General features: G+C 39.0%; 1 protein-coding gene across 8 annotated transcripts in view; it reads left to right on the top strand.

Moving 5' to 3' along the window:
• The window catches only part of CTBP1 (C-terminal binding protein 1), a 253013-nt gene that overhangs the window by 199643 nt on the left and 41235 nt on the right, over window positions 1-12135 (top strand). For 2 of the 8 annotated variants that reach the window (XM_065836377.2, XM_065836376.2), the window contains exon 2: window positions 10136-10352. The exons of 5 other annotated variants lie outside the window; for them this stretch is intronic. In XM_065836377.2, the coding sequence (XP_065692449.1) occupies window positions 10346-10352 (7 nt within the window). In that variant the 5' untranslated portion in view covers window positions 10136-10345. Of the gene's footprint in view, window positions 1-8613; window positions 8637-10135; window positions 10353-12135 lie in introns of those variants that run through there. One more of the 8 variants, XM_071808475.1, reaches the window with a different exon arrangement.

Below are 12135 nucleotides of genomic sequence, written 5' to 3'. Positions count from 1 at the left end.
CTTGCCAGTTGTGTTGTATTGCTTTGTGATATGGTGGCCCCCAAAATTCAGGACAAAGCGAATAATTTGAGTGAATCTCTCCCAGGTAGCGTGGACAAGAGGAAGTGGCCTGAAGTTGCACCGGGGAGATTTAGATTGGAGATTAGGAAAAAATTATTCACAGAAAGGGTTATGAGACATTGGAACAGGCTGCCCAGGGCAGTGATGGAGTCACCATCCCTGGAGGGGTTTAAATGGCATTTAGACCAGGTTTTTAGGGATATGGTTTAGTGCTAGAGTTAGGTTAGGTTATGGTTGGACTTGATGATCCTGAGGGTTGCGAGGGCAAAAACTCACGGACTCCACACAATTCAATATGAATTCAAGCAAAGCCATTTATTACAGAAACAAGCCTCCTTATATATGCAGTTATTTCCTGATCACACATCCATGCTCCAAGCATGCATTAGCTGATTGGATATTGTCCATGTTCATGGGCTGTCCATGCGCCCGAGTCTCACTGCTGTTTTTCAGGGTGCTGTTTTTCAGCCTTCGGGCTGGCCTTGAGATTCCTTTGGCTAGTTCTGAAATAAATCCCTATCTAATAGAAACCCACCCACACAACAACCTCAAGAAAATCCCTCAAATCTCCCACAGAGGGTCTCCCAACCAAAATGATTCTATGATTCTATACTTGGTATTGCGTACTCCTTACAGTGTTGAAAGAGATTCTTTCTTAAATTCATTTATCCACAGGTTGGGTGCAGAACTCATGGAAAGCAAAGGCTTCCATGCTGTTGGGAAGCCCTCCCATAGTCTGCTGTGGGTGCTTGTCAGTCTACCCAGAGAATTATGCTGCTAGTTGTGTTGTCTTTTAAATACTTCTGACATAGAAGTTGTTACCCGCTGCTACTGTTTCATTGTCCTTATGTGAGATAGTTACTATGTTTTAAGGAACAAATAGTCCAGCTTAAGTTGGGTATTCTTATCTAACCGTTCTGGAAAGTACCTGTAGATGAAATATGAAAAGAAGTGTTATCAAAACATAGGTGTCAAAGTGTCACTAGAAGAAGTTTGTATCCTTAAAGGAAAATGAAAGACCCAAACTTTTATTAACCATGCAGTTGTCTGTAACTCCATTCACCTTGCAGGTCATTTGGCTACTGTGAGGTTGTTATAGGCGTTGTATGAAGTCAGAGAACAACCAAGTCATCTGCAAGGTAGCAATGCAATAAAAGGTATCTTAATGATATTTTGTCAAGAAGTTTATGTGCTGCAACTTGCTGCAAGTTAGTTTTATAGTCATGAGCATTTAAAACATGGAAAGCAAATTTCTGATAAAAATCCTGGTGGGAAGCCTGGATGCTCTTCGTATTCTGAACTTTGAGTAGCAGCTCAGAAAAGCCTCTGAGGGTCACATTTCACAGTATTATGGTGGTGTAGACTTGATAAGAAATAATGCTAATTGTTTTTCCAAAAATATGAGAGCATCCAGGTGGAGTTGCCTCTTGAAGCTTGGAGCTCTTTGACCAGCTCCAGCTTATTTGCTATTATGTACCTTATTTTAATCCTGTTTACAGTGCAGACCTAATAAATGACCCCCGCCTGGGCTACTCGAGGGTGTGGAATTTCTGCTACAGAGAGTTATTTTTACAGATTTCATCTGCTATTTTCAGCACTTGTTTTTCGGGGGTTTGGGGTTTTTTTCTTCCTTTTGTACTCGGGTTGACTGTCCTGACCCAGGAGGGGTAGAAGGAACGAAAAGATTGCTTTGAAGAAAACATTGTAAGAGATACAATTTCCTCTGAAATGGGTTTTGCTATCGAAGTACCTAATAAGAAAAAGAGAGTGGTAGTAACCAAATTTAGGGAGCAGAAATAATCACTCTTGTTTTTTCCGGCAACATGCCTGTGCTGGTTTGGTTTGCTTTACACCCGTAAACCAGGGAAGGTGAATCTGTTATAAAGCCCTGTTGCTCTGTTGTTATTTCTTGATCTCGAGAGCAAGGATCAGCTTGATGTTCTCCCATCGCATTCTGGAAAACAGTCATAATGCTGTCTCGGTTTCTGGAAGCGATCCGAGAGCTGCTGTCTCACACTGGGCAAGCACTGAGCTGTCATTCCCTCCCAGTTTTTCAGAAATTACAGCCAACAGGAAGCAGTTGGACTTGCTTTCCAGTCTCTTTCTCTATGCCATGCCTGTTTTCTGAATAACAGAATGAATTTTAAAATCTTCATTGAGTTTACTTGCATGAAGTCAGTGATCCTTTGATTATCTTTGGTTGATAAAATTCCAAGTCACTTGAGTGTTTCTGGTGACTCTGTGCTTTTAGAAATATAATGCTTCTGCAGGCATTTCAGCACACTGCTGTTTATCCTGCTGCTGACATCCCTCCTGTTCCTAGTTTCAAAAAAAAATGTAGAAAAAACATAGACTAAGGTTTCTTATTTTGGAAATTCTTTATTGCCTCTAATACGCTGGTCTGGTTTCTATTCAAATTGTTTCTCAGTCAGTTGTCAATCTATATTTTGTTTTGAAAGGGAGTTGCCATGGTCCATTTTTTCTCTAACTGTCCATTTTTCACAAGCTGCGAGGCTGCAAAGTCTGATGCTGTCAGTGCGAGAGGGGGAGATGACATTTGTGTGACGCACATATGCGCCGTGGGCAGATTTTGTAAATGTCTCTGCCTGCAGATTGGGGGGGACATGGAAACTGTAACAAGTTTATTTTTTTTTGAAGATAAAGCATACATGAAAAAGGCTAGAATAAAACCACGAACCACCAACTTCATTTGCTGAGAAATGTAATCGTGAATTCATTTTCCAAAATACGGTGCTCAATCAAACCGAGAGTGTGCAACTGGAGAGAGAACCTGTTAAGAAGTCTCCCATGTGTGAAGAATGAAGGGTACCCATTTGCCTTAAGATTTTCTCTTAATAATGGAATCAATAATTCTTTCTATAATACTTTCTGAACTGATGTTTTTAGCACCGATAAATATTTTACGCAATTTACAGAGAGAATGTGATTTGTACCCTGAAAAATTTATAATTTGAAGCCTTTATCTGCAGACAAAACATTTTTATGCATGTGAGTAGACCCTTTTCAAGTTGAAAATGGTTAAACTACGGAGATGAAAAGAAACATTATGAAGCCTAGTGAAAAATGCAAATATGGGTCTTTTTTTAAACACTTTGACTTTTCACCAGTTCAGTGACAACAACTTTAAAGTGTTCAAAAACCTTCTCTAAACCCCTTTAGTATGTGGTATGTGTGGGAAGAAATATTTTGCTTCTCTCCTCAAGTCCTTGCGAATAACTCCCGATTTTAACTGTATTTTTCAGTAGAGCTTTAACTGTGATATTGGGACCAGAGCCTTTGTAATTGAAACTCAAAACTCTACTTGAAGAAAAGCTCAGTAGAATGGCTCTCTTGCATCATATGCTTTTATTATATTATGATTAAATGTAACATGATAATATAAACCCAGCTTTTGCCTTAAACTGCCTGTTTTGTTTGGCACTTTGGCTGTTGTTACTGGCCCGTTGTCAGTGAGCTTGTCATTTTTATACATCCTGTTTACTTACCTTCAAAATTAACATGTTTTCAGAAAGTTCTATTTATTCAAGTTTGGTTCAGCTGCAGACGACCCAGGATGGGAGGAACAGGACTTTGATACGAGCATGTTCCTGGCTTTCCCATTTTCTTATTTTTACAACAAAATTGTTCTCTAGTTTGTAATCATTGTCAACCGTTTAGTTTGTATGGACAGAGAACAGCAGAGGTCGGTCAGTGGCTGTAGGAGGAACCCAAAAGGAAAAGGGGGGAAAAAAGAGCTTTCAGGAGCTCTTTGTGCTGGTTCAGAGTTTTTCAGAGTTGCTTTGGTTTTCAGAACAACATAATGGAGCGTAACTCAAGAGAGAGTTTATTATTCTCATTTATCAGAAACCTTAAAACTATGTTGAATGAACCCTGGTCTTAAAATTGTCTGGGGGAGATATATATGTGTGTGTGTATGTATATATGTGTGTGTGTGTATATATATGTATGTATGTATATATATGTGTATGTATGTATATATATACACACATACATATATAATGTTTATTTGTTTTTTAGAAAGTGTCTTTGTATCTTAGAGGACATTTTTAGCTCTCCTCCCTTCTTCCTATCCCTAAGCAAGAGAGTCATAGTGTTATTTTCATTCTAAGGATTACTGACACATAGAGCACTGTGATGTTCACCTGATAGGAGGGTGAATCACATTACATGCTTTCCCAAAATTAAAAAAAAATATAAAAATATAAAAAAATCAGAAGTTGCAAATAAAATGGAGAGGTCAGTGTTCAATATGTAAAATACTTCCGTACTGATATTTTTGTTGTCATTTGAGTGTGTTCTGGCCTTAAAAAAATATGAACTTTTGGAATTAATTTCATTATCCAAGGCCCTGCACTTGTGTATCTTCAGACTTTTTGATAAGGAAAATAAGGAGTGCCGCAGGTAATAGTTTAACGTTCTTGGGTCAAAGTACAGGTGTGCTGTTGGAGAAATTGCTTTCAGTGTTTGGGTTCAGAATAAAGGAAGCCTTTGATGTTGGCTCCACTTGAGTAATTTGGTTTCTTTCCCTGAGACAGCATCCTGATCAACATCTAAAATATGAGAAAAGCAGCACAGAGTGTAGCCATTAGAACAGGCTGTATTCAGAAATTGTACTCTGTGATAAATCTGAGGCAGCGTCTTTAAAACATAATGTAGAATTAGTACTCAGCAATTGTATTGACAGTGCTAAAAGGTAATATCTTTTTCCCAAAGCAATACTTAGAGCTCAGGCGGTGATTTAAAACAAACAAAAAACCCCCAAACCTGCTGGAATAAAATAACTTGCTATAGGAGAAACATTTTTGAAGGAGAGAAAAAAATTACTGTTTTCTTTTTTTTTTTTTCCTCTCTTCATAGTTCAAATAAATGATATTTTACAGGCAAATCAAGAGTCATTGCTTGAGTGTACGACATTTTAAATTAACATTATGTGTCTGTTCAGCTTTTATCAAAATCGCAGCCAAGATTGCCGGTTCTGATAACACGATTTAAAAAAGAAAGTGATGTTTGCGTGCTTTTCTACATTGAATCCATGGGTAAAAGAGTGAGGATAAGGGCTGTTGATGTACTTCATAGGGCAGCACAGCCCTGTTTCACCAACCCCTTTTAGACTTGCGTTCTGTACCCTGCAGTATCATCCTCAAAATCTCCAGGGCTGTGTCTTCTGTGGAAAGAGTTTTAGTAAGTCTTGGCATGATCTGTGTTGTTACTGGAATGGCTCGGGGAGTTAATCATTCTGCTCTTATTACAATTGCTGAAGCGGATTGTTTTTCTGGTTCCTGTCAGTAGGAGTTTTCTGGCCTTTTTTTTTTTGAAGTCACACCCACCAACCCATAAAGTTTATGGGCTGAAATATAAGCTCAGTTGTATTTCAAAATAGAATTTGGGTGTGTATTAAGGTGGGTTTCCCCCTTTTGCTGTTATTGACCTATTCCATGGTTGCTGTCCCGGGAGAAGATGACAGTGGATGTATACCCAGATGTATACCCAGTGTATGGTGCTCTGTGGGAAAGTCTTTGCAGGCTTGGTTCATGTATTTTAGATACTGCCCCATCAGGGAGACTGACGTCTGTACTTATGGGCAAGCGTGGCTGCTGGAGTGTCATAATTCTCAAGTTCTCCAAATCTTAATTTGAAGGTGCTGTCCTGAGCTTCCCTGCGGTGATCCTGTGAGTTCTGTCAAGTTGTCGGTGGTTGTGCCGGAGCGTCGTCGGGCAGGGGCATTTCACAGCTCCAGGAAACTTGGGGGATAAGTAGCAAAGCTTTTAGCCAGAATTTCTCTGGAGCTGGGATTGATGGGAGTGTACTCGGCTAGGACAGCTCCTCCATTGCTGATCAATTTATTTCCCACCCCTTTCCTTATTACTTAATAAAGCTACAAATACTTGAGACAGAGCGAAGTATTTACTGTGGACAGACACTGAAATGCTGCATATCCAAGCTAAGCTCAGTTCTTCATAATCTTTTACCTTTCTCTGGAGTTTACTTTCATGTAACACTTCCTTGAAAACAGCACTTCTGCACCATTGTATTTTGTGTATGTTTTATTGCTGATACTTCAGCTTTCTCCTTGTCTTACTTGACATAGTGGTTACTGAATATTGTCCTTTATTTTACTCTTTGAAATGTGATAGACAACTAAAACACTTTACAGCAATGCACTATGCTAATACTGCTTGTTACTTTGGCACTGAGCGTGATTCATATTATTTTCAGTCTTATTTTGAAAAATATTAGTTAAGATTAGGCATATCATTATAGCATGTTCAGAATATGTAATTTGAGTAATTTTTTGACAGATGTGAAATACTTCCAGTTTTCATTTGGATGTTTGAAGTACATGAGTACTAATAGAAGAAGTTGCGATTTTGTTTACTCTCAACAGAATTTATTTCCGATCATGGGCTTTTAAGATGTGCCTTGTGGGACCTCCTTTTTTTTTGTACCCTAACAGCCATTTAGGATTTTGTGTGCATGCTCAGAGGTGTTAGACAAATCTCAGCAGAGTTACTAGGTGTTTAAAAGAGACTGCATAGGAATCACTATTTAAAATCACAACAGAAATCCATTTAGTTGCATTTATCAGACTAATATCTGAGAATGGCAAGTTTGCTTGGTATGTGAATATGGAAAAGTAATGAGGAATCATCACTGCCAGGTTCCAGTAATGGCAAGGATATGTGGGATTTTCTAACTAGAAATCATTGGCTTATTTTGTTTCAGTTGTACCAAAAGGGAGAATCGAGTAAGACAGTTGTTTCAAAATACTCTGCATTGAGACATTTGTGTTTTATGCTGTAGCAATCGCTTGTATACCCAGGCTCATATCTCACAGGTGGTAAAATAATGATGTGATGTGTGCATAAATCTAAGTACAGTGGAAGTCTGTGGAGCAGGGTGGTAATTACATACTAGTGGTGTTAGTTATATATTTTGTGTAAGGGGATGAGCTGTGAATGTCCTGGAGAGCAACTGGGTGTATTTCAGCCTTTGCTGTTAGGCAGAGGATATCGGTGGGTGTGACAGCTCTGCACATCCTTGAGCTCACACCGTACCGGAAACCACTTTTATCTTTCTTGGTTTCTTGCAAATTGAAAAGAAGGAAGATGACTTGTTTTTACTGCATTTGGGTAAATAGAAAGCATGGAGTGCAATAGTGTTCATCAGCTCTGCTCTTCCAGTAACATTTCACTGTGCTTGGCATTAATCTCTGAGCCCTGTGGACTTCAACAGAGACTACACATACGCTCTACGTGAAACTTATGCTTAGTTTTCACTTGTGTGTATACCGTGAAGTCCAGATCTTATTCCTTTGAAAATCTACTTGGGATTGTTCCTGTTAATTTCAGTAAGACCTGTAGCAGGTTCCTAAAATCTTAGGAAGCACAATTTGTAAATTAAATGAGAAAAGAACAGAATTAAATTGAACCTTCTAAGTAATTCAGGCTTCTGAGGGTAGCTGTCTCCTTTCTGTACATACCTCATGTTGGCATTCTTTACTTAAAAATATCCTACCTTGTGCTTCCCCCAACCCCACATCCAAAATCATAGGAAATTGCATCCTGCTCATACTGAATGCAAAAGGGTTGGCTCTGATTCTGGTGGAATCAGGAGATTTTTGTGTTGCATATTCTAAATATGCTCAGTGTCAAGGTTGGTAAGCACACTTTGCATGCATCCTTTTTACTGATCCATGCACCTGCATTGTACTTTAAACTTTATTTCTACTTGACTGCTTTTAGAGTTTTGCTCTACCTTGAATCTAAATGTTGCTTGAGGTCATGGTGCGCAAAACAATGAGGCTCCCAAAACAAAGTCTGAAATTTGAACTGTCAGGGACATTAAAATATGTTTTCAAACAATATCATTTCTGGGAATTCTAGTAGTGCATATTGGCAAATCTAATCCATGACAGCTTCTGTGTTCATGTTATGAGTGGGATATTTTTTGTTTGTTTTGACAACTCCTTCTTTTCTTGAATTAATATTAGCATTTATTTAAAAAAAAAAAAGGTAAATTTTGTTGAGGGTTTATGGTAAATAACTGACAGCTCTGACTGAATTTGCAGCCTAGGTAAGAATATAAAGTTAAAACAAGTGCCATACAGGATTAGTCTCATGTTACATGCACAAGATTGTAAATCAGTTGCACGTCCAACCTGTCATTTTCAGGTCTTGTTTTTGTAAATACTGATCAGATTTCTCAGTAGTTCGCGTTTTGTTAAAAATCTTCCATCACTTTGTTTTACAGTGCGTAAGTGAAGTTTTGTAGGCCATTTTGTAAAAGGACATTGTCGAGGGAGTTTTCCTGCTCTTTTAATCTTTGCCCTTGTGAGAATCCACAGAAACGTGAAAACAAAAACTGTCCTTTTCCAGGCTGCTGCCCTCCAGTTCATGTGCGTATTGGTTTGTCATTATAGGGTTACTGATAAGTGGTGTGCTTTTTGGCATTGATGTATTTTTCAGAAAAAAGGATTGAAGCATTTGTTTTGAAAAAAAGAAAAACACATTTAAAGAATTACATGGACTTTGCAAACAGATTTAAGAAAATGAAAGGTAGGTCAAATTTGGGGCCTACAAACCTGACAGTGTCCTTTACTTTTAACGTGTACATCTTATTTGAGAGACAATCATGATCCTAATGATGTTATACTAATTAGCAGGAAAAAAAAGTGAAAATGACATTGTTAAATAGCTTACCTTGTTGCTTTTTGACATGTTTTCTAATGTTAGAAGATAGTCACAGCCAACTTTGAGGTCTCTGTTATTCGTGCAATGTGATCACTTCAGTTACCGTCCATAACCCACAAGGTTCGAAATACAGGGTGTTTCAAAAAGATGGACCCAGTTTTAAAGATACAGTGATTTCAAATTGGGTCCATCTTTTTGAAACATCATAACAGCCTAGAATATGTCAGGGAGAGCTTTTTTGTCCTCCTGTTGTGAGGATGTCGAATGGTTTTGGCCTCAACTGTCCCCCTTGGAGCATGGCACACAGAGATGCATCTTTGTTTCAGGAGCAACAGGAGCTGCAGTTGGGATTTGGGAGGAGGGAGGAAACTAGCCTGCTTAAGGATGACTCTTTTTTTTCTTTAAACTTCAAAAGAAATACATCTTATGCTGAGGTTGGTGTGATTATTTGTAAGTCCCTGTGCTGTCAGAGGTATGGAGGTAATAGCTCAAGCTGCCCTCTGCAGTTTTGATTACAAAGCTGGGTGATAAGTTCATTAAACCTCTGGTTCGTGAGGGAGTCACAGTCACTTGAAATGCTTGTGCGTGGGGCTCACCTCCTGTCTGGTTCTGCACCCGAAAGCTGCTTTTTACATTTCCAAGACTTTTTTTTTCATAAAAGCCGGACTAGAATAAGGTTTTGATATTTTTCATTTTTTAGAACAACTAGTCCAAATAGTTTCTGAAACGGCAGTCTTCTGTTGTCTGTATGTAGCAGGTAACTGCTCTCTGTGTGCACATTATACTTCCTTAGAAAAATTCCAGTGGTCACTGGCACAGTAGCTGTTGGTGGGGCAGGAGCCTTACCTGCCACATTATCTTTGTATTGCAGGGAAAACAATCAAACAAAAAACCCACCCCACTAATAACTGGATTAGAGCAGTCAGGGGAAACAGTGGTGTTTGGTGGGTTTCTTTAATACATTTAGATAACCTTAAGGGCCTGACTTACACCCCAAAAAACCCCAGCAAGCTCAGAGTTAAGGCTTCTCACTCCATCTAGGGTACTCGCTGGAGCACTTGGCTCTCCAGCATGGGTGGTGGTGGAGATCAGACACTGTCCTCAGATCCTTGCTCACCTGGGCAAAACGTGTGCAGACTGTTCCAGGTACATCCATTCACAGTCACCTGCTGCCCTGCGCCCCGTCACCCTCTGCTGCTGTCCCTGCTGTGGTGACAGTGCAGCTGGCGTGGTGGAAAGCCAGCAGCAAAAGGGGAAGGGTACAGATGCAGTGAGAAGCTTTAACTTCAGAGTTTCCTGGCTTCTGCGAGCACCAGTCAGACCCTTAATGTTGTTTTAATGTATTGTTTGTGTTTAATTTTTAGTAAAAATTTGAACGCCATCCAGGCTACAGAGGTTGCAGTGGATAAGAAGTTTAAAAGCTTTGGTTCAAGATTACAGGAGGCTGCAAGAAAAATTAAAGACATGGAAATGAGGATGGAATGACAGGCTGCTATTTTGCCTCAGAATACTGAAGATTGTAAAGCGTTGAGAAATCGAATTCATGACCCTGGAAATCAAGCTCAGATTAAGAAATGTCAGGTTGGTAGGGGTTCCTGAAAGTCTGAAGTTAGGATAAACTGAGATTGTTTTCCCATAACACAAGTTCTAGGGTGTGGGGGTGGATGGTATATTTTTTATTATCTGTGTTATGTGAAATGCTATACCGTATACTTCAATAAGCCAGCTAAGTGAAATTATTTTTTTAAAGTAGTTTCACATTTGTGGTGTTGAATGTCACTTTTGACCGTTTTACAGTTATTCCGTTCTGGCACCGAGTTGCATGATTTACTGTTAATACAGGCAGGGAAAATACTGCTCTTAAATACACATTGCTTTATCCTGCCACTCCAAGGGTCTGCTGCAAAGCCAAACACATGGTGCAGTATGACATTTCTAGATAAGAAACAGGCAGAACGTATCTAAATGGGGGAAGAAGAAGTTTTTTGTTCAAAGGGTTCTGATTCATAGTGAAACTGTGTCTTTCCAAATGTGAACTTTAAATAGTGGCTGCCACTGATTAAATTACTGTAAGTTTACGTAAGTGTTGAGTTATTGTCTGCTATTCAGTGATACGGTATTTAGGCAGAGAGATTGTGCAACAGGAAATATGCCGAAGTTCAGAAAGGATTTTGGTAAGCAAAGGTTTGTAGGGGTTTCATGGTCAAGGTCACTGGGTGTGTTTGAGTTCTGGGGATTTAAAGCCTGAGATTTGGGGAGGGTTTATTCTTCTGATTGTTCTTCTGACTTCCTGTGCTTTGGGGCTCCATCTGACCGATGCCACTTAGCACCAGCATTAGACACGAGAACCTGGGGGGTGAAATCCATAGATACACTGGCATGAGGGGAAAACCAGACCACACCTTCATGTATTTGAGAGAAATCAGTATTTTGAAGGATTGTGTTTTGTGATACTGTGCTTCATGGTTTTCCAAGATAGCTCTAGTCAGAAAACTGTTTCTTAAAAGTGGCAGTTTTTAGTCTCATGTTCTGTTATCTGTTTGGACTGTGCGCTCTTCTGTTGACAGAGGTGCTTTAGTTGTCACACTGAGGGAATAATCTGTGCCATGTTTGTCCTCATTCATCTTCAACAACTTTAGTATCGAAGTTCTGGTTTTGTTTTGTTTTGTTCAATTTTATTTTAGCTAGCATTCAGGGTTGTTAAAATCCTGACTTTGCTGGACTGACTATTAAGACAATGACCAAAACATTTCAGTAGCAAAATGACCATGGTTATTCTATGAAATATGAATAGCACTTGCAATGTCATTTTTACATTTGCTTCAAGGCATAATTGCATTTTACTAATGCTATTACATATACTATTTTGAAAGAAACAGGAATGAGTCTATAGCATGCTTTATTTTAGGGTGTTCCTAAGTAAATTTAATGTGGGGTTTTATAGTTCGGTTCCCATTAAAGGATAGTAGTTGTTCTCTGGATAACTATGTAGCTTTACATTGTGTATTCATGTAGCGTTTGTGTCCTGTACCACATAATTAGTGTGTGTGGTTTATTTACTAAAAATTACTATGAGGGTTATGTGGCCATTTCTGGTTCAAACAGGTAACAGTTGCAAGTTAGGAAGGTGCATGATTTTTAAAAATTATATTAAGAAGGCTTCAATTTAATTACTGAAAGAATCTGTGTGCCACAAGTTTTTCTAAGCATGTCTGTCTCAGAGATTAGGAATTGATGGTTTTACAAGAGAGAATAGTTTTCATGGATGTTGTACCCATGGAAATCTTTGAATACTTTTCTTGTCTGCTGTGGTGAGAGAGCTGCTGGGTCAGTCCATTGGCATCACCACTTGTTGGGAGATGCT

The sequence above is a fragment of the Patagioenas fasciata genome, chromosome 4 (assembly GCF_037038585.1).
Source record: "Patagioenas fasciata isolate bPatFas1 chromosome 4, bPatFas1.hap1, whole genome shotgun sequence".
Taxonomy (NCBI): Eukaryota; Metazoa; Chordata; class Aves; order Columbiformes; family Columbidae; genus Patagioenas; species Patagioenas fasciata.
Note: the sequence above shows the minus strand (reverse complement) of the source record. Positions and strands in the feature narration are given on the sequence as shown.